At 35.8% G+C, this 22,043-nt stretch overlaps 1 protein-coding gene across 1 annotated transcript in view; it reads right to left on the bottom strand.

Moving 5' to 3' along the window:
- LOC140153335 (uncharacterized) overlaps positions 1 to 17,978 on the bottom strand; it is a 55,973-nt gene extending 37,995 nt beyond the window's left edge. The window contains exons 1-4 of the mRNA XM_072176062.1: positions 17,825 to 17,978; positions 12,764 to 12,900; positions 7,721 to 7,810; positions 5,262 to 5,433 (exon numbers count right to left, since the gene is read on the bottom strand). Coding sequence (XP_072032163.1) covers positions 5,262 to 5,433; positions 7,721 to 7,810; positions 12,764 to 12,900; positions 17,825 to 17,969 — 544 coding nt within the window. The 5' untranslated portion in view covers positions 17,970 to 17,978. The remainder of the gene's footprint in view (positions 1 to 5,261; positions 5,434 to 7,720; positions 7,811 to 12,763; positions 12,901 to 17,824) is intronic.
- Between the last annotated feature and the right edge of the window lie 4,065 nt (positions 17,979 to 22,043).

The following is a 22,043-nucleotide window of genomic DNA, read 5'->3' as shown; positions in this document are numbered from 1 at the left end:
TTCACATCAGAGGAGTTCATCAGATATGCATATATGTATGTACATGTGTACCCGATTTCTGATAAAGTAAATGCACATATTCAACATAAGTCGTGTTCACATTGTCGGATGTACGCCCAGCGGAACTTGGTCGGCGCAAGTTGCTAGGAGTAGCGTAGGTGCTGCCAGGAGTAGGTGCAATGTGAACGATGGTCAGCGTAAGTTCCGCCAGGCGTACGTCCGACGATTTACTCCTGACAAAAGTCAGGAGTAGCGAGCTGGGTGTAACTTCCGCCAGGCGTAAGTTGCAATGTAAACGCAGATTATGCCTGGCACCCGGAGTAAGTTTGACCTTTTGTTGGTCGGAACTAAGAAATTACATATCGCGTGGTCGATAAAGGTCACAGAAACACCGGAAGTGGTAGCCAATGTTTACGCCGACCAGAAGTGAGTACTTGGTGGAATTAGTAGGCGTAGTGCTAGGAGTAGGCTAGGTGTGGACACGCGGTAGGAGTAGGGAAAATATTTGTGGAATTTTGATCAATGTTAGCTTATGTTTACACCGGGTGTAACTCAAAATGTGAACACGACTATAGCAATTTATCTAATATATCTGTTAGACAGACACTGAATGAATTTGCCCTACATTTTCTAGGCCATGGTTTCAATGTCATTGATGCACAGAGGATCAGAGGGAAAATTGATTCCATTGGTTTGTGACTTGTTTTATGACAGATTTGAAACTTATCTGGTCTTTGTGTTCAGGTGAGACAATCATACAGAGGTACCACTGTTCGTAATAATCCTTTCTTTAAAAAAGAAGCACAGTGATTTATAGTGCGCTACGCACAGGCACAACGCCTAGACCTTGATCCACAAGCCTCAGCACACTTTACAGGTTGTCGCTGACCACTACGGCCCCACATCATTCCATAAACCATTAAACAACAAAGGCTTGTTCAGACGATCGCTTGTAAAGTCGCTAGTAACTTCATTCAAATGTAAACTTGCATGTAGTGCCCGTCTAACCGTCTAAACGCACTCGCATGTAGCTACATGCAAGTTACAAGTGACGATTTTACATGTAAGATATCTTACATGTAGCGAGCTACATTCGACTGTAAGGCCAGTGTGAACAAGACTTGCATGTAAACTCGCATGTAAGCATGACTTTGATGACCCAATCCTATTTTGATTGTGCATAATCATGGCATAATTTACCAGTGAAGGTCACTCTTACTTTTGAGTTGGATTACAAAGTAAGTCCTGTGTGGACACACACTCGCTTGTAGCATAATTTAATTGCTAGCTCACTTTTAAGTTACATTTGAAAGTAGGCTACCGTCTAAACACACCTAGGGACTTTGCTGCTTACAAGAGCGCACACCCTAGACATTCCACAAATAACCTTCGCAACCAGGATCAGCTCCCCCAGTTTCGTACGGGTTACAACGAGACAAATTAGCAGTAAGTTCCTTGTCCAGGAAAATTTCAAGCTAACTCAATTTTTCAAGCTAACTCAATTTTACTATCTACATGTATACCGCTTTGAACTGAAAAGTAGCTTGAATTTCAGCTCAATGTCATCACTGAAAACCCAACATGGATGGCACTGCTCAGTAAGATGAAATTTTGAAATGAATTCTGTGATTTCTTTATTTCAGGTAACTTCGTAAAATGATTTTCCACAGTATGTTTTTGGAAAATTGTCTATCTAAAACATACTATACATGTATGTATGAAAGCTATTATGTTGATCTATAAGGTTTTTCTTTAACATTACTTAAACATTTATGAAAATTAGCTCATTAATTATGCAAATTGAAGATGGCTAAACAATATAATACATTATAACACATAAGAAACACTTTGCCCAAGTCATGAAATTTTAAGGCAAATTCTGCAAAATGAAAGTGGCCTACCCCCAAAACATGTATGCTTTGATTTGTAGCAAAATATTGGGAAAATTACATATTCATGAGCTTCTTCGGTCATTTTCACTCATGAACTATATATTGATTATGAATAAAAACAACAAAATACAAAGAAGATATAAATTGATGTTTTATGAAAACCGGATGTCTCATTTAGCTTCAAAATAAAAGGATATTTATTGCCTACTCTAAGCGTTATCGAGGGTTGACAAACAGAAGGCCTTAACTCAAAAATTGCCACTTTGAGAAAAATGAGTAAAATAATATTTTGCATTGAAATGTGACCAAGTATATATTGTGCTATAGATGCAATAGGAAGTTGATTAAGTTAAGGCTTTATGATTTTCAGAATCTGTGGGTATTACAGATTATTTTGGTACCAAAATCTCAAAATGGCAAAAAGTGAGTTAAGGCCTTCTGTTTGTCAACCCTCGGTTTGTATATGGCATATAAAACAAGCGTCAAGTATTTTCTAATTTCCAGAAAATGCTTAATGATCCACCTAAAATCTGTTGTTTTCTTGCAATTTTCTATCAACAATTTACCTAAATGCAGTTGCAAGCACAAGCAAATAAGATATTTCTAAAGAGAATATCTCCTTCCTAAACAAATACATGTACAGTGTGCCAAATTCATACAACCTTTCATCAAACAAGCATGTGTATAAACGCAGGTATTATCAGCCATCTTTGCAAGTCATTTGAAAAAAAAACACTCTCAGATTTCCTTTTGCTAACAACGAGTCTGTCAAATTCATGTGCTCATCTTCACAATCAAGCATACATAATGTAGTAGGCCTCTTGCATTTACATTGTACATAAAACCATATCTCATCCTAATTCAGGTTTTCCAGTGCATAAATCATTTCTTAAGAATTTCTGGCTACCGGTAGGTGATTGTGTACACGAGGGGTCTAAGTTTCAAATCCCGGGGGTACCAAGTGACTTATTTGTTCATCTTCTGTCCTTTTTCCTTTCTTCTTTAACTTCCGATAGCAAAAAAGTGTTCAGTGTAAGGGTTAACAAACAAGTTTGTCCTAAATTAGTTATTACTAGTTATTTTGAAAAAAATACAACATTTAATGCATTATAAATATTTCATTGATTATTTTGTATGATATAACATCGATGGTTGCGAAAAAGCAAGCAATGAAAACCAATGTAAGTTAACGCATTCTGGTTCTCAAGTCATGACATATTGATTTCCATTATATTTCCCATTTTAACTACCAAAACCAGTTTAGGAGTGACATGCAAGTATGACCAATATTGGCTGTTAAGAGAACAGTTGAAAGCTTGAAGCCTGCTTCCATAACTCAAACAGATATGTGCAAATGTTTGCATACTCCTGCAGGAAGCTTTCTGTAGCACAGGATATGCAATATTTACTTGCACGCCACAGCACAGTCAACACCCTCTCGAAAATTTCACTTAAGAAAATCAATTTCTATCACATGTGTGAATCAAGGAATGTCAGATGGACAAACAAACAAACAAATAAGCTGATCTTTTATAAACTTACAAATATAACACAATCAATTTTGGTTCAAAATGATAAGTCTATACTAGAATTTAAACAGAGCTGTACTGTTGCGAAATGTTTGAGCAAACTCAGCAATGTGACCATTATGCTAATACAAGTTGATTGCAAATTTCCTGTCACTCATCCGCATCACTTTTTCATTTTGGCTAACACTTTCATTATTTTCATGAAAAAGTCAATTATGTGAACATTGAGATGGAAATATCAACAATTTTAACTCTCAAAATGTCAAGACATGTCGGGCTGATGATTTCAGCGATTGTCTTTGTAGTGTACGGGTAGAGGATGTAGTCAATATTAATGATTCCTAGTGATTACAAAAATTTCAAATTTCTTTCATTTTTAATAAAAGCAAACCCAAATATTTTCTCAATCTGTTGCAAAATATCTGAAAAGCTGATCTAAGCACAAGATACAGTGACACCTTGTGAAGTCATGCTGGACAAATTCCATTCACTGTCAGAGGAGAGCTTTGTGTGTGTGAATGCAATGGAGCAAATAAATGTGCAATCAATTACGGTCTTGATTTGCTAAGAATTGTCTCATTAACTCTATATTTATACCTCTTTGAAATTGACAGAGGTGTCATCGAAGCTGGATCAGATAATAGTCTATACTCCCAGTTTTGACATATTCAACACTAATGAATACAGTCACATAATGGACAGCTGAATATTGAATAATAAAAGAGTCACCTCATAACTCTACAAAAAATATGTGACAGGAAACTTATAACATCAACTTTCATTAGCCTTATGCTAAAGTGATTTGTTAGACCATGCCAAAGTATAATTCATAAGTTGGTAGTTTCTGAACAAGCATACAATGTGCTATGCCATTTTTCACCCTGATGTAGCAGTGATGTACATGTAAGTGCACCTTTCATTGGTAATCCCTAACATTCGCGTACATATGCATATACATGTATGCGCTCAATCAACATGTTAACATCACTGTCACATCTGGGTAAAAAATGTGCTGGTATACTGTGCAACAAGCAAACAAGGATACAATAAAAAACCCAAAAAAATCTGACATCTAACATGAAGATAGCAAGGAAGTATGTATGTAATTTTAATCTCCCAAAAGTGTGGCTTTTTGAAACCATGGAATAACATAGGAACACAAGCAATGGATGCTGTGTACATAGATAGCCATCAACAATTTAGATGCTTTATAACAGGAGTTCTCAATAGGCGGCCTATGGACCAGATCTGACCCACTATGTAGCAGTGATGACTAGTGCACATTTTCTTAGGCGCAGCCTCAAATCGCTAGCGTTCGCTTGAAGCGCTGGCGTACACATGCTTAAAGACGCCACGTAGATGTTCACCCGAAACAGCTGCCATAACGCTTTGACGTCAATGCCACATCAGGGTCAAAAATATAATTGTGGTAGCCCCTTGAACAGCTCTGAAATGTAAAGTACAAACCCAGGTGTATTTGGCCCTCACACACAAATGATTTTGGTCCTCCATGGTCTACGAATAAATATATTTGAGGACCCTTGCTTTATAACATGTTGCCACAGAACAGGGGATTTCTTAAAAATTGACAGTCTACATGTAAAGAAAAACATGGTGGAACCATCGTCAGAATGCTGGATTGTAATTTGATCATCTACAACCAAAGTTACAGCCAATCGTATAACAAGAGCACCTTTTCTCCTTTTCTGGGTTGCGTGTGTCTGTGTGTGATTGGCATCCCTTGAATTTTAGTGGCATCTCAAGCCACTATTTGGTATTGCCTCACTTCAATCATGTTATAAAATTTAGATAAATAAAAAACAAAAACAAAACACCATACCTGAGTCATCAAAGAAGTTGACTGTCATAGGGGTTGGTATGTCTTTGGTCTTCTCCACACCCAATCCTTTGATGGACACACGGCCTGGTACCTGGACTACAAACTGCTTTGCCAATTCCTTGTGATCATCTGGATGGATGAATTCCATCACAGAGTTGCCTACCATCTCATACTGCATACACACAGATAGGTTGCAGGTGGATGGTACAAATATGATAGAGAAACAAGAAAAAAGGAATTTTGAAAAATAGTTGACATTATAGTTATTGAAATATGATGTTCAGGCATTTACAATAAATTGAAAAGTAAAACCTATTTCTATAAATTGAAAAGGCATTCTCTGGACTGAACCTGCTAGCTAATGAGGAAAATTTGAAAGAACTTTCACTCTTCAGCTGTCACAAACTGAACTTAAATAGTTAGTGAGTAGCCATATGTAAGATTTTCTGAAAGCTTATATTATTGGTCAAACTTGTGTACGGATAAAATATCTCGTTATGCACATAAATCTATATGGGATGTTTGTAACAAAACAAGCTGATTGACCTCATTTGTGAGTGATTTTCTTTCATTTTTGTCAGTTCGGCTCTGGACCGGTAATTTTCAAAAGTACAAATACTGATAATGAAAACAATCATTTTGTTGAAAAAATACCCACCATGCATAATTCTACCATTGAGTTGTGGCACATGTGTACAATGTTGAAAAAATAATTAATTTCAATAGCATCCCTGAAGACATGAAAGAAAATTAAATTTTTCATTTTATGCTTTACTGGTTTACAAATGTATAAATGAAAAGCTTCAATGCTGATATTAATATGAAATGATGAAAACATAAATAAGTGACTCACTGACCATATGTGACCTGCTCCCACAAAATGAGCATAAGTTACAAGTTAGGAGTTTTGAGATGTAAACTCCTGTATTGGCAGTGGTATGTCCTTTGTTAATGTGGACAGAATTGAATACAGAGTACAGCATATTGTGTCCCCATTCACAAAGGATATATATTTTTTGTACCACTGACCATACAGGTGTCTTCAAACAAAGAAAAGCAACTCAACAAATTGGACGGTCTCAAAACCACGACTTAACGCTCACTTCTCGAGAGCAGCAGGTCGTATAAATTCTGTTTGATCAATGCGATTAATATTTATCTTGGCTTTTGTACTTTGAGTGATTTTCATCGATGCAACACAAGTCAAGTTGAAGCTAAAAAACATTACATGTAAATCGATATAGCGAGAGAGAGAAAGTAAACTGAACATCATCTTTTATTATTGCATATATACATGAGAACTCCTACACTTTTCTCTCCTTCTCTGATTATACTTCATAGGCCAATTCAAAAACATGGTGATTGTGCAAACATGAGTACTGACATAATGAGTGCAATGGTAAGAACATTTTCATAAGGTAAAATATGGATTATTCAGCAGAGCTGAGCAGTTCATATTTCACAATTTAATGAAAATATACTTTCCATTAAACGAATAAAAATGTTCAATAATTGTTTTATATAACTCGTATACAAATTCTTTTTTTCAACTCAAAGTGGTCAACGTGAGCCTGGCGTTGTCAGTATTGCCATAGTAGTTGTGTGCGAGTGTAATGGAAAATGGGCTATAGTAAGTAATATGACCATCATAAGAAGATTAGTGCGGGTATTAAAGCATAGGTCTATCTATATATAGAAATTATTGCTTAAAGCCATAATGTGTGATTTGCTTCACAGCGACGCCCTCAATTTTTACTCGGATTTCTACTTTTTGCATAATTATAATGCCCAGTGGTGGACATACTAAAATACCACGTAAGACTAAGCCTGAAGTGCTTAATAACAGTAAAATTTAACTTTTTATATAAAACCGTGTCGACCCGGTTTTATTCAGAGTTATTGATTGACTGCTTGCTAACATCTCCCACGGATGTCAGCTTATGTGTACACACGTCGAGTGCGATGCTCTGTGTAGTATTACATGTTACGATCGGCGAGCGTAGTACACGCATCGTAGGCGCTGGAATGAAATCGCAATTTTCTTTGTTATACTTCGTTTGGCTCGAAATTAAAAGGGGATAATGTGATCAGTGAAAACAAACATTCAAATAGGAATCTATTCTTTATAATGCAAATCACACATTATTGCTTTAAGATGAATTCATTGTAAATGTTAATGTGGCTGGATAGTGGACACCTATACAGCATGAGAGTTCATGCTCAATTAATCTTACAACTAGCTCTGAAGGGGATGATTGGTAGATTGATTTAATGATATTACTTCCCACCAAATGACAACTGAGAAGCAGACAGACAGACAAACACATTCATATCGAGCTATACATTGCAAATCAACAAATGCTTCAAGAGCAGCCTTTTTTATATAGTATGTAATGGAGAGGCTATTTAAGGGTGTGCACCTTGATGACATTGACAAATGCTAAAGTAAATCTGATTACCTGATGAACACCGAGATGTTTGCCCACGTTGTCAGATATGAAGAAAATCTTCCCTTTGCGAGAGATGAAAATCACAAATCCGCTCAGTGCCTGTGATAGTAAGAGAGAATCGGCAACATAAAAATTAAAAAATATGAAGTTCCAAATGAGCAGGTAAGTTTTTAATAAAGACTAGAAAAAAAGGTGTTTAAGATGAAAGTCCAACCTCACCTTCCTAGACCTGATATCCAATGATCTTTAAAGGAATCCACACTATCAATGTCCTGACACCTATTTTTATGTTCTGAAGTAACTAAAGGAAAACCTCTTGTGTTAAGTACTGTGTTACACCACATGTAAAAGTGGATATTTCTGCACTCCCCAAAATAACAACAAATTAATATATATATTCCTTTCTTGTATTTAAATCAATGTAAGAAAGCTTTGAATCATATATTTTTTAATTCAAAACAAGTGAAAGAGTTACACATTGGCAAAGTGTACAACATTAACTGCACAAAAATGTCCATTTTAATAGCTCCACCTTTTACCATATGAAATATTTTTTTGTTATCTCAAAGCAGCATATTCAACACAGAATTGTATGATTTTATTAATTTTTATTCATATATCCAGTCTTTTTCACCCAGTGAATGCTAAGTCCCATTCATGGCCAGATATTTGAGATTGGACTGTATAATGTGTAGGTCTATATGCTGGCCACACAAGTCTGCAAAAAGAGATTTTATTCTTATCAATACTTAAAAAATGATATTAACTACACAAACAGATATTATCTATGCCTGTGGAACAGGGCATAGATATTCTGCTTATGCTCTTTAGTCTTCTCCGTTTCCTTCTCCTTTTCCTCCTTCTCACGCTTCATATTGACAGGGCTATCTCCAAAACTACAAGGGCCCCAGGAAGCATATTTGGCACACTTAAGGCCAGAGTAATGGAAGACACATTCGTCCACGACCTAATTTGAGATTTTTTGATATTTATCAACACTAAGATGTATTCTTTCACTTGAAACTGATAAAATACAACTTGCTAATATTTATTCGTATTTTTGCTTGATTTATTTCACTCTTTTCAACTCTAACAAGTCACATGGCTCAAGACAGCTTAGTAAATTGGCGGAAATAATGAGTCAGAAAATGCGTGAATGTGAAATATTGTGATTACTGCATTGCGATTCGCGTCAGCGTGACGTGGCTAACTCTGCGCGTATGTCCAACGCAGATCAAGGCGCATTCGGTATGTTGTTAACGCCAGCAAATGTGGTGTAAACAAAACAAAAATTTGCAGTCAAAATGCTACTTAGATTTTTTAATTATTTTGAATTTTGACGCACTGAAAGCAGAGATTATAGATTCATTGGTGAAAAAAGATGCATATTTAGACCATGCACCAGATACAGCTTTTACAGGTGTGAAAGTCTTACCGTTTTAAAATTTAAGGACGTTTTGTGCATAATTTTGACATTTTTTGCTAAAACGTCGATTTCTCAGAGTTCACTTTTGACAATATTACGCAATTTTTGTGACAAGATAACTCGAAAAATATGCAAGCAAAGGGTAAACTTTTTGCACTATCCTTTAGAGTACATCAAAGTCTAGGGAAGGTTTTTTCATTTTTTCAAAATATTTGTTTTAAACAAAAATATACACCATTATGTGCAATTTTTAGCTTAATAGAGTGACAAAACGGCTTTTTTCACATGTTTTTTTCAATATTTGAAAAAAGAGACAATTTCAAAAAAAAAAAAACCTTCCCTAAGTTCATGTCTCTTCTTCATGAAAAGCTAACTGAATTTTTTTTACTCCGAACGGATTTTTTTCTAAGTTGTCACAAAAAAATTGGGGTAAAAAAGTGAATTTTTGTGATTTTTTCAAAAACTTGAGATTTTTGAACAAATCTGACGTCACCATGGAATTCCTTGACTCATTTCCTTTCCAAAAATGTATAGTTTTATTTACTTTGGACATACAATTCAGAAATAATGAAGCTCGAAAAGGTCCATGTTCTCTCAAGTTCAAGTTCAAGTTCAAGTTCAGTACGGTTAAACACCCCAGGTGGGGAAAATAAACCGGATTTCGGTGTGTGTGCTTTCTCTCCCATTACTCTGCCCTTAATGCTTTTTGCCCATTTTGGCCCCATTAGCCACTTGCAGTTCCGCCATTATGCACTATGTGTGGGAGAGCCTCGAACTGGCAGCATACATGAATGGGAATTGAACCAGTCATATAACATTCTGTGTAAGGTTACGTAATTCTTCCTTTCATGTATGCTGCCAGTTCGAGGCTCTCCCGCATATAGTGCATAATGGCGGAACTGCAAGTGGCTAATAGGTCAAAGGTCACGGGCCCCAGGGGCCCAAATGCAAAAATACGAAGCATGCCATTTCTCATCAAATAAAGCAGCCTCAGGGCCATGAGTTAGTGCACTGATAGCCCCAGGGGTACTCTATATTTACAGGTATACATGAGCCCCATATGTCATATATTATGGGCCCCTGGGCCCCAAATGTTAAAATAAGGGGCAACAGGTTGACAAGGTTATCTGTAAAACTACAAAGGCACTAGGGCTCATATGTGGCACAGATATGGGCCCGAACTTGTAGATACGCATTTTGCCCATTTTGGCCCCAGATTTGTAAGGCTAGGGGCCCCAGAGGCCCAAATGATAAAATAAAGGGCCGGTCGTTTCTCAGCAAATAAAGTAGCTACAGGGCTCAGATTTGGTACACTTATAGATCTTTAGCATTAAAATTGTTATATAAATATAAGAGCCCCATATGTTACAAAATATGGGCCCCAGGGCCCCAAATGCTAAAACATAGGGCCGGCCATTACTCAGTAAATAAAGCAGCTACAATGCCCTAGGTTGGTATACTGATAGCCGTTTTAGCATTAAACATATTACGGGGTGTCAGGATGAGTTAAGAAAGTCATGGTGGGGTGGGGGGGTTCATGTTTGTTGCATTATTTAAGGAGGAGCGCCCTCAAGCATTTACACAGCAAATGCAATTAAAGGGGTATTATTTGATTTTTAATTAATTAATTAATTTTAATTTTTTTCGTTGGTATACTGATAGCCCTTTTAGAATATGGGGTGTCATGATGGAGTAAGAGTGTCATGATGGGTTAAGGGGGTTAGGGTGGGAAACACAGGCATAGATATTCGTGTTTGGTCAAACACAACTGTGCCATCTAGTTATTATTTGCGCTTTTTGCTTTTGTTCTCATTTTTCCTTCTTCAGTACAGAAACTACGGTAGTTCATTAGGCCAAAAAAAAAATATTGTTGTGTTGCCCTCAAGTGGGAAAATGGGAAATTTGGGTAGGACGGTCTGATTTCTTTTTTTTTTTTTTTTCTTTTTTTTTTTTTTAAACCTTCAGTTTTTAAAAATCCCCTCAAATATTAAATAATGCTTTTTCAATTAGGGACATTTATCAATTTTGACTTCTGGATACCTGTTAGACATCAATTAAAGACTAGTCTTTCAATAAAATATTAATTTTAAGTGAAAAACATTGAGTTTTTGAACAAATCTGTAAAAATCATCATTCAAAAAAAAAAAAAAAAAATTGCGACCCTGATTTTTCAGGATTTATAGGGTCGGACGATTGAGGGCAACACAACAATTTTTTTTTTGGCCTTATACAAAATCTAGATGCAAGCACTGACAATCATATATTCAAGCAAATGTTTAACAAGATGCATATATTCAAGAAAGTGTATAGCACATTTTGCTTTTCACAATCATATACAAATTTCCACATTTGTAAGAATTTAAAACTGTGTATTACTTCTGCATGAAAACCCCCGAAAACTTATTGAATTAAATAGAAAATCTTTTATTTCAATGACCTTTGCTGTCTTCCAGACAAATCATGCTCTGTTTTTGTCTTGTCATGCTGACCTTCTCTTCAAATAATAACAAAAATACCATATTATTATTTAATCTTATAGATGTCACAGCTTGAAATTATTCTATTGACAGTAAATACAGGGTGAGTCAAAATAATTTGTACCAAACTTAACAAAAATTCTACTTTATAGTACTGGTACTTATAAAATCTATCAAAATTGCTGGATAAGGCCAATGAAAGTCGATGTTGAGTTTCCCGTCACCTGCCCTCACTTCATTTTCTGACCCTCACTTGAATTCATTATTGTGATTTTCCAAAAAATACCGGGAAAAAAGGTTATATTTGCAAAAAAAATGATGAATATCCTTTTACTTTTTGTGAAAAATTCAAAATCAAAACATACATTTTGCTGTCAATCTTGCAGACTCTTTTTAATATACTTTTGAATCTCATTTGGGCTAAACATTCATCTTCAAGTGAGTGAGCGGTAAATAACAACACATTTTACATGCGTGTTGGTCATATAATGAAAGGCAGAAAAATAATGAATAATGAAAAAGTTACCTCACTTATTTTCGAAAATTATGTGACGGGAAACTCAAAATTGACTGTAAGGACCCTAAAATATAGTTAGTCAATGTAATGATTTGGTTATTTATGGCAATGGGGAGATAATCACAGAGAGGGCAGAAAACTGGATTTGGCTATAACAAATTAATTATACAATTATCATATTTTAGTGTGTGATATGCTTCCCTTTAGCGGGACCTACTGTTTCTTACTCTGGTATCTGGTACCCTGCTCTACCATTTCAAAACAGCGGGTTCATCATGTGAGTGCATCAAAGTCCTATACGGTACAATATATAGCAGCTGCCTTTGATATATAGCACTTGTTAAAGTGTCAAGTCTAAAGGTAGTAGGATTTGAGATGCTTCCATAAGCAGTTTTAAAAACACAATGCCCTAAATGAGATTAAAAATTTTGTCACATTTTTGTATCCCTAGCTGCAAGTTTCAAAATCTAACACAAGGCAGCCATACAACTTTTTTGCATTCAGACTGCCATCTTGCAATCTCTACAGGTAAATTGCTTTTAAAGATTTGCTTATGGATGTTTTACCGATATTAAAGCATGGTTCCAGCCTTACAGGAATAACTGTCTGCCCACAGTGTCTGTGGTACTAACCTGTAACATCAAGATGCCTTCACTACTTGATTCTTTCTTAGGTGGCTCCTGTGAAATACTTGCAGCAGCTGCAGCACTTTCATCATCTTCTTCCCCACTTGTTATGGCTTTTTGTTGAGATGCTAATAATAGTGCTTCTGCAAAGAAAAAATAATAATAAAGGAATTGTCACAATTTGCTGTCACAATGTACAATATTAATTGAAATGGAAATTTCTGTGCCTGTTGGCAATTTTGAACGTTGTTTCACCTTTGCAGTTCTATTTTAAGTTTCCTTTAAACATGACTTACATGTATAAACAAAAGGAATAAGTGTTCAAGTCTTGTTATTTTGTTTGCTTGGAATGCAAAAAGTCCTGGAGCCTAACTTTTAGAAGTGATGTGGGGGTTGGGCACTCAACTTTTAAAAGTGATGGCATGTGCCTGTTGGAGTGTCATTAGGTCCCTTTTAAAGTCCAATATACCAGACCTGATGACCCCCTTTACCAAAGTCATTCCAAATAACCCCCTGCCGTAAAATAATGCAGAAACTTAATAATTTTCTCATTTCACTCAAATTTGTATTGTAAATTAAAACAAACATTTTGCTCCATTTTTATGACTTTCTCCAGAAGATGACCTCTTTTTCAAAATATAATACCAAATGACCCCTTTCTTCACAATTTTATACCCAATGACTACTTTTTTTTTCATTTGTGTAAAATACCCAATGGCCCCCATATTTTCACACAACATTATACCAATAGACCCCCAATTCCTGATATGTTGGTAGGCACATACCCATCACTTCTGAAGTTTGAATTCAGGTACACGATGCAGCTTTAGAAATTGCGAATTAGGGTTGCATTTTCGTTTGTTTACATTTTTAATGTCAGCTTCATGATTTTGGATTTTGCATGCGACTCTTTTTTAAATGGCCTGCGACCCGCAGTTTAGGAAGCGCGGGCTGCTGACCTACATCTTGGTCTTTATAAGGGGATGTGTAATAATTATTATAAGCTGTGGGGTACACTTTCCAAATGGCATGCCATAAAATGTAAGCCCCCCAACCTGCCAAAAATCGCTTACCCTCCTCTCTCGGCCTGCCAATAAATCTTTGCCTCCCCCTTTGCACGTGTTAGTTACATCTTTAGGTTCGCATAAAAATTCTTGCACCCCATTTTACCCTCCCCCAGGCCTCATAATTATAGCAACCCTAAAGAAAATGTACCTCTGAAGCAACCAGTCGCTAAAATTAAGCGATTACAGCTGAACAATTTCCAGTTGAATAGAACTGTGATTTTATAGAGAGGGGGACTGGTACATGTATGGAACCAGATAGCCCTGAGAACATACAATTCTCATAGAGCATCAATTTGAAATGTACAACATTCAAGATGTGCTGTATATTTATATACAAAAGCATTGGAGTAGAGAAATTTATGTCTCCTTGACTGCAGATTAGTCGAGTCCACTCAGGAGATGCTGCAAAATTATTCTCAGTATATATATGTATTTATTTTGTTTTGAGCAGACAGGAAATCTTTCAAAGCTGACCTCAAACGTCAATTTGATAGGGCTGTTTGCTCTTCTGCTCAAGATATTCTTTGAATAATTTGTGTGCACCTGCAATTGTAGTTTGATAATATTTGATGTAAGTTTTACCATCTATGGTTTTACAAGGCAAGAATTTTCAAATTCTCTTGCTTTCTCCTACATATATAGTCCAAACTATGATAAAGTGCCTGTCTACCTTGAAATAACCAATTGTTATGGAATTATCTTTTAAATTATCAGACATCTATTTGATTACAAGATTAATTATAGATGAGGTGAAAAAAACCACCATGTTCTGTTCTTTGAACCTATATGCAATTAATCACAGCCATTGTTTGGTTAAAGTGGATTTTGTTTGAAATGTGTTAATTTTCAGATTTGACAAGCTTTCTGTGATTTTTTAGCCATTTCATATCTAAAAATAGCCTATTCCGGGAAAAAATTTAACTGTATCAAAAATATCTGACTGACCAACGTTTACTTTGAAATTAAGTCTGTCCACCTGTAGAACAGATACTTGTTATATTGATCTTTAAAAATTTTTACCAAAATAAGGCCAAAAAAAAATTGGTTGTGTTGCCCTCACAAGGCAAAAATCAAGAGGACCGGACGGTTGGAATTTTTATTTTTTTATTATATTTTTTATTTTATAACATGCTATTTCTACTATTTTAAGGTTACAATGAGTGGCTAACAGTATTGTACACTAAATTTTCCACAAAAAGATAAAGCATGAGCATTAAAAATGCCAAAGAATTGTAGAAGATAAACCCGTATGTGACTGAAAATGTTAAAAATCTGACTTAAAAAAAAAATCTGAATTTGAAATCTGAAAAAAAAAAAAAAAAATTAGGGTCGGTATTCTTTTGTACACTAAAAACTTTCCAGAATTTTCAAAAATCGGACCCGGTCGGGTGAGGGCAACACAACAATTTTTTTTTTTGCCTAACATTGGCCTACACATTTCAATTTCATCATTTTGATTTTTGACCCTACTAGATAACCTACTTGTGCAATATTGATCAATAAAATACACGATCGATAATTTCCCAAATTTACATTCACTAAACATTGCAATTATTTAAAAGTAGTATGATCCTACAAACACCATTTCTTTTGAGTTCTATAAAATAAATTTTCTAATCTCTATACTATTGCGGTTCCGGTTCGCTATCTCTAAGGTTCGCTATCTCTAAGGTTCGTTATCACTAATTACGAAAAAGGTTCGCTATACCTAAGGTTCGATATCACTAATTTTGAAAAAGGTTCGGTATTTCTAAGGTTCGATATCACTAATTTTAAATAAGGTTCGCTATCTCTAATTTTAAATAAGGTCCGCTATCACTAATTTATTGAAGGTTCGCTATCTCTAAGGTTTGCTATCAGTAATTTAAAATAAGTTCCGCTATCTCTAATTTTAACAATCCCGGTATCCCTAAGGTTTGCTATCTCTAATTTTAAATAAGGTCCGCTATCTATAAGGTTCGCTATCTCTAGGTTATTTAATTTCAAATAAGGTTCGCTATCTCTAATTTCAAATAAGGTTCCATCTCTAATTTTAAATAAGGTTAGCTCTAATTTCAAATAAGGTTAGCTATAGCCGTCCTTATTTAAAATTATAGATAGCCGACCTTATTTGAAATTAGAGATAGCGAACCTCATCTAAAATTAGAGATAGTGGACCTTATTTAAGATTAGTGATACGAACCTTAGGTATAGCTTGAACCTTAATCGAAATTAGTGATAACTTGAACCTTAGAGATAGCGAACCTTAATTAATTAGGGATAGCGAACCTGAAACAAAATTAGTGATAGCTAACCTTAGGTATAGCTGAACCTTCAATAAATTAGTGATAGCGGACCTTATTCAAAATTAGTGATAGCGAAACTTATTTTAAATTAGTGATAGCGAACCTTTTTTATAATTAGTGATATTGAACCTTAGAACTAGCGAACCTTATTCTAAATTAGTGATATCGAACCTTTAAGTAGCGGACCTTTTTTTAGGTATAGCGAACCCTTTTCTCTATTAGAGATAGCGGGATTCTGATATCTATAGACTTTACACGTTAGTGATAGCGAACCTTAGAGATAGCGAACCTTAGAGATAGCGGACCTTAGAGATAGCGGGATGTCACCACTATTGCTTCCATAGCATTCATTTATTTATAACTCATACATATGTGACATGATCAGGGGGAATGAGTCACATGTCGGCTTTTTAATTAGAGGAGTTTTTTTAATTATGACTTTCTGGCAGTTTACGAATGCTACATTTTGATGCAAACCCCATCAAAATCGGGTTACTGAGTTACATGTATGAGCAATTTATCAATGGCTGAAAACAATATATAACAAAAGAATTTGAACACTATTTTTGCCAATATCTCAAAACAGTATTACCGACATCCGACTCATTCCCCTTGATCATGTGACAATATGTCATTTGATTGGCCAATTACTATTGATTTCTGCTATTTTTAGCAGCCAGCTGGAATAGTCATTTTTCCATTGCACTGACGGAGCTACCATATAGCAACGCTGACAGAGCGTGGCGTATAGCGAGGTTGCCACCTCGACTAGCCAATTATAGGTACGGGTGTTGCTTCTTTTATATACTTTAAGATATTTTTTAATTTATTTTGTTGGAAGAAGTGGAAGAAAGGGAACTTATATGAGTTATATAAAACAAATATATTGAATGTTTTTATTCGTTCAATGGCAGTAATGGAAGCCTCATTGAATAGAACATTCAACAGTCCATATCTACCAGGATACTCAGTAAAGTTGCCAAAAGGAAATATCTGACTGAGAAAACAATATTTCACCTCATGAAAATATTCTTACCATTGAACTCATAAACATTCAATATTTGTATACCATTATTCTCTTGACTTTCACTAGTCACTAGTCAAAGACTACTCGCGATTGGGGGGAATCAAGCCGCGAAGCAGCGAGTAGTTTGAACTACCCCCTCGAATAGCGAGCGTAGCGAGTAGCCACTATGATTTCCAAGAGTGTGTGGTTCCCAGTAGTTTCTCTCCCTATAGGTAATATAGGTACATGGTCTGCAGCACAGACTAGACTTTCACAGACATATTAATAATTATAGAAAGTAATGGGTGTCATGTCTATAACCTGCCTTTGTCTTCATTGTAGTCTGAAATGTGGTCAATGCTAGTCAACTCTAATGGGTTGGCAGAAGGAAAACCTGACATAATCGGAATGCTAGTTCATTTGCAGGCCACATGTAGCTACAAATGTACTGATGCTCTTCTTTGATATCTGATTGCAACATGTATGAAAACTTGCAAATACATGGAATGCCAAACATGCATAACTCGCAATGAGCAATCACCATTCCAGAACTTCAAATGATCCAAGACAAAAGAATATGTGGGTCAATATTTTCCGATTCATACTTGAATTCCGGACCCAAATTTGGCAGATTAAATAGTATCATTCTGAAAATTATACATCAACCCGACAACACAAGCGAAGGTCACTCTACTCTACATGTACATACCTTTTTGAGTGAACTTTTTCATCCTCAAATAGCTTGAGGTCAGGCGGATGATGGACCCCTTGTCCAGTTTACTGGTCACCTCATCTGGGTATGGCAGGAGTTTGGCCAGGGTGGTGATTTCCACCCCCTCCTTGTCTCGACGCATTTTGGCTGCATTGCGCGACCTCTCGGCTCTAATAAGAAAAAGAGAAAATATGGTAATAAATTAGATTATTCATAAAAAAAACACATTCTACAAGCTATTTCTACAGGAATATCAGTCATAATAATTGCAAATAAATATTAATTTGAAGTATACCAGAGACATAAAATAGTATTTTTAGAAAAAAAATTAATGGAAAATTTCAACTTAAATTCTGTCTGCAAATTCAAGGTTTATACCAATAGTGCAACAAACTGCACTTCAATTGCAGACATTTTACGTTGAGCCAAGCTTGGCATTTATTTACTTTTAATGATAAACATTACAGTTTAATACAGGTCAAGTTCTCTCCAAATACAATAGCAATATCAGATATGATTTTAAGGTGTTGAACAAATTTGTCAATTGGTCCTTTCTTGTCAGGATAGAAATTGCCAATTGAAGGGTTTTAAACGGGCAGCCGAGCCCAGGTAGAAAGTTACCAGCTCAAACTTTTTGCAGCTTTTAAATGGAAAATTAAAACACCTTCATGCAAAAACTAGTAACACACTAATTTAGGGTGGTCCCGCTATGCGGTCCACCAAAAAGCTGTTTTTGAAAATTTAGACCTAAACCCCAACAAGTTAACAACATCCTATTAGTCAGTGAGAGCCACAAACTGTGGCTATAAACACCATGAACTGCATGGTACCAATCATTTTGATACAGCCTGTACCTTGTTTACCAATGAAGTTGTAATGGCCATTGTGAACCAGCGTTTGAAATACCGCCGGTCCGCTGGACATGGGCCGGGCCTGCTGGCCGGTAACTTTTTCAAGCTCAAAGTATAAATTTTTAAATATTCAAACACATGATTCATGTCAAAAAATAGGGAAAAACAGCGTAAAACCAGGCTAACGCCCCAAATTAGGCTGAAAATAAATGAAAACATTGGCTATAAAAATCGAGGGGAAATATCATGCCTGCTATGGCCGATCATGTGTCTAGCACCCGAGGTATCAGGGGTTCAATCAAACCACACCTGAGAAAAAAATTTCTCTTCATCTTCTTCCTTTCTTCCCCTCCCTCAAAAACCTTGGTTGGAGTTATACTTCATTTTTTCCCATCATCAGGGCCTTCACTAACCGATTGTGACATTATATGCAAAAGCATATATGTGTACATCCATATCAAAACGATGCACTTGTCGGCTGCTACATATGTCTCATTTCACATGATAGCTAGGAATAATCTCTGAAGTGGAGGTCACTTCAAATCATCCCAAGCTACATGGTTTACAGAGAACATTCCTTTGATGATTTGAAGTGACCTACACTTGATTTGAGTCTGGTATTTATTTCTAGCTATTATGTGAAATGAGACACATGTAGCAGCCGACAAGTGCATCGTTTTGATATGGATATGTACACATATGGAAACAGAAACTGCCCTTGTACGAGTCCCGGTACGATGTATGTGCGCATGCATGCTCTGTAATTCGATACTGTTACTAAAGGCTTTTTTGTGTCCCAAAAGAAGTTAACTTCCCAATGCTTTAAATCAATATCATCATCATCAACAAAAATTACATTAGATATTTTTAGCAGTTTGCTATGTAGAGTCTTTGGTATAGCATTACTTCAAAGAAAAAACTCTTCAATCAACATAGTATTTGACCTACTGAAGTAACATAGTATTTGACCTATATATTGATGCTGGGGCAAACTAGAAACAGAGAAGACACATGATCATGATGATTAACCAGTTATATCCTCAGTGGTTATGATCTGCTTGGAGTATTAGCTACAAGTAGAAATTTTCACGCATAATATAAATTTTTAGCACATTCATTTTCAATGCAGCTACCGATACTACTCCCCATTCCAGAAAAATATAGCACTAAATATTTTGGGATTAAAAAATAATATCAAGTTCTACCAAATGAAACATAGCTCAAACCTAATCATTCATTCAGTCCTAACTGGAGATAAAAAGAAAACACTATTTTACTAATTTCTTGAAAAAAGAGCCAAAAACATGCATTTTCGGCACATTTTCTGACAATCGAGTCATAAAAATCACAGACTTGGAACAAGTCTAATCATTCAAAATTTTGAGCATATGCTGAAAGTTTGCTGTAATTTGCACCTTTTTGTGTTACATTGTACTTTAAGGGGGTACTACACCCCTGACCAATTTTGTGCCTATTTTAACATTTTTCTCAAAAATTATAGCTCATTGGTGACAAGTAAGTTATATGGATTATTATAGGGGCAAGGACTACAACTACTGCACAGGAAATTTTATTTCGGCACAGACAACAGTTGTGGAGTTACAGTCAAAAATGAGGGAAAACCAATATTTGATCAATAAATCAATAACTACTTGCCTTGAGTTGTTGAATTTTCAGTGCAGTAGTTGTAGTCCTTGCCCCTATAATATGCATATTTTACTTGTCACCAATGGGTCACTCCATATGAAATCAAGGAGGCGCCCACCTGACTCACCACATTTCTTGAACTTGCTCCTGAAGCAGATTCATGTTTCCAACAAATTTTGTAAAAGTTGCCAATGATGAAGTATGTCACCAGTGGCGTGTTAGTGTTAGGGGTTGTCTGTCAGTCAGGGAGAAATGCACCCAAATGGTATGGGCATAGAAAAATTGCCCATACTATAAAGTATAGTCATGTCTGAGGTTAGGGGTTCGAACAGTAGGAAGTTAATCGAGATTCCCCCCTCCCCCACTTTTGAAAATCTGCGGAGTGCGGACACCACTGTACGTTATTGTCAAACACAGAAACGCTTCCCTTGTGTTTATTTAATTCACAAAACTAGGTTCTGAAATTTGCAATTAATGAAATTAAGGAAAATAATGAATAATGAAATAATAGTCACCATCAAAAGGTAATCGGGAACAAAGGAGTCAATATTTTTTATTAGTATATTGTGGATAGATTACAGCTGCTGAATAATTATTCAGGTCTTATTTAAATGAGACTTTTGTTGGGAATTGGGATTCAAAATGTACATATTATATCAAAAATAAAATGATGTAAAAATTATATTTAAAAAGTAATTTACCAGATACTTGCACATTGAGAAGCTGACCATCTGCCTAGGAGGAAATACAGACTCAAGTGCCTGGATTGATGCACTGCCCCATGCACTGTCAGCATGACAGTCCAGTGGAAGAGGAAGCATCCTGTGAGGCCTATTTCTTTACATTCACTTTATTCTATTATAGAGGTTAAACATCTTGACATGGTTGACATTTTACCTCATTCCTCCGATAACATAGCATGTCATCTCGGACATATCTGCAGCCAGCATGTATGTTAATACTTTGCCTGCAAGCCATAGGCTTTAATACCATGTTTTGAGATATTTTCTCAAAATATCAAGAGCTATCTCAAGAACCACTGAACCAATACTAGGCTTGTTTGTACTCATTTTAATGCATTTGTCATGCTGATTCTAAATATGGTCATAAAAGGGTACAATGCTGAAATTGTTTAATTTTTAAAGAAATTTTTTAATAACTTGTCGTCTGTAGTTGACACCCGCTTGGAGAGGGTCACTATCATGTCATGGATCAGATACAAAATACCCAACATGCTCAACTACTCATCATGTACACCGGCCGGCAGGCCTGGGGCTCATTGTATTTTCAAATTATGTGAGTTATGGCAAATCATAGACCATTTAAAACAAAATGGTCGATGGGCAAATGTAGTGGCTATTTTAGTATTTATAAACAAAAGTTTTATTTTCCACAAAATGAATTTGTTTTAGGGCTCTTCGCTCCTTCTCTGCATACCATTAAATGTGTTAATTAATGCGGAACATCAGTCTTGTTGGGAGTGAAATTGAAGTACTGCATATATTTTTGAGGTGTTGTTCATCCCCGGCGATGCAGATTCTAATGCACGAGCCCCTGGGAGTGCATTATTTGAATATCAACAGCTCAGTACAAACTTCTTTTTGTGCATTTTTTGTACAATAGTCGAGCAGCAAGTGACATACATTTAGTAACCTATTTCATACGTGTACAATGTACAAGAACTATCCAGTGATGTTTGAAATTTTTATTTAGGCTAT

Source organism: Amphiura filiformis, chromosome 5 (genome assembly GCF_039555335.1).
Source record: "Amphiura filiformis chromosome 5, Afil_fr2py, whole genome shotgun sequence".
NCBI lineage: Eukaryota > Metazoa > Echinodermata > Ophiuroidea > Amphilepidida > Amphiuridae > Amphiura > Amphiura filiformis.
Note: the sequence above shows the minus strand (reverse complement) of the source record. Positions and strands in the feature narration are given on the sequence as shown.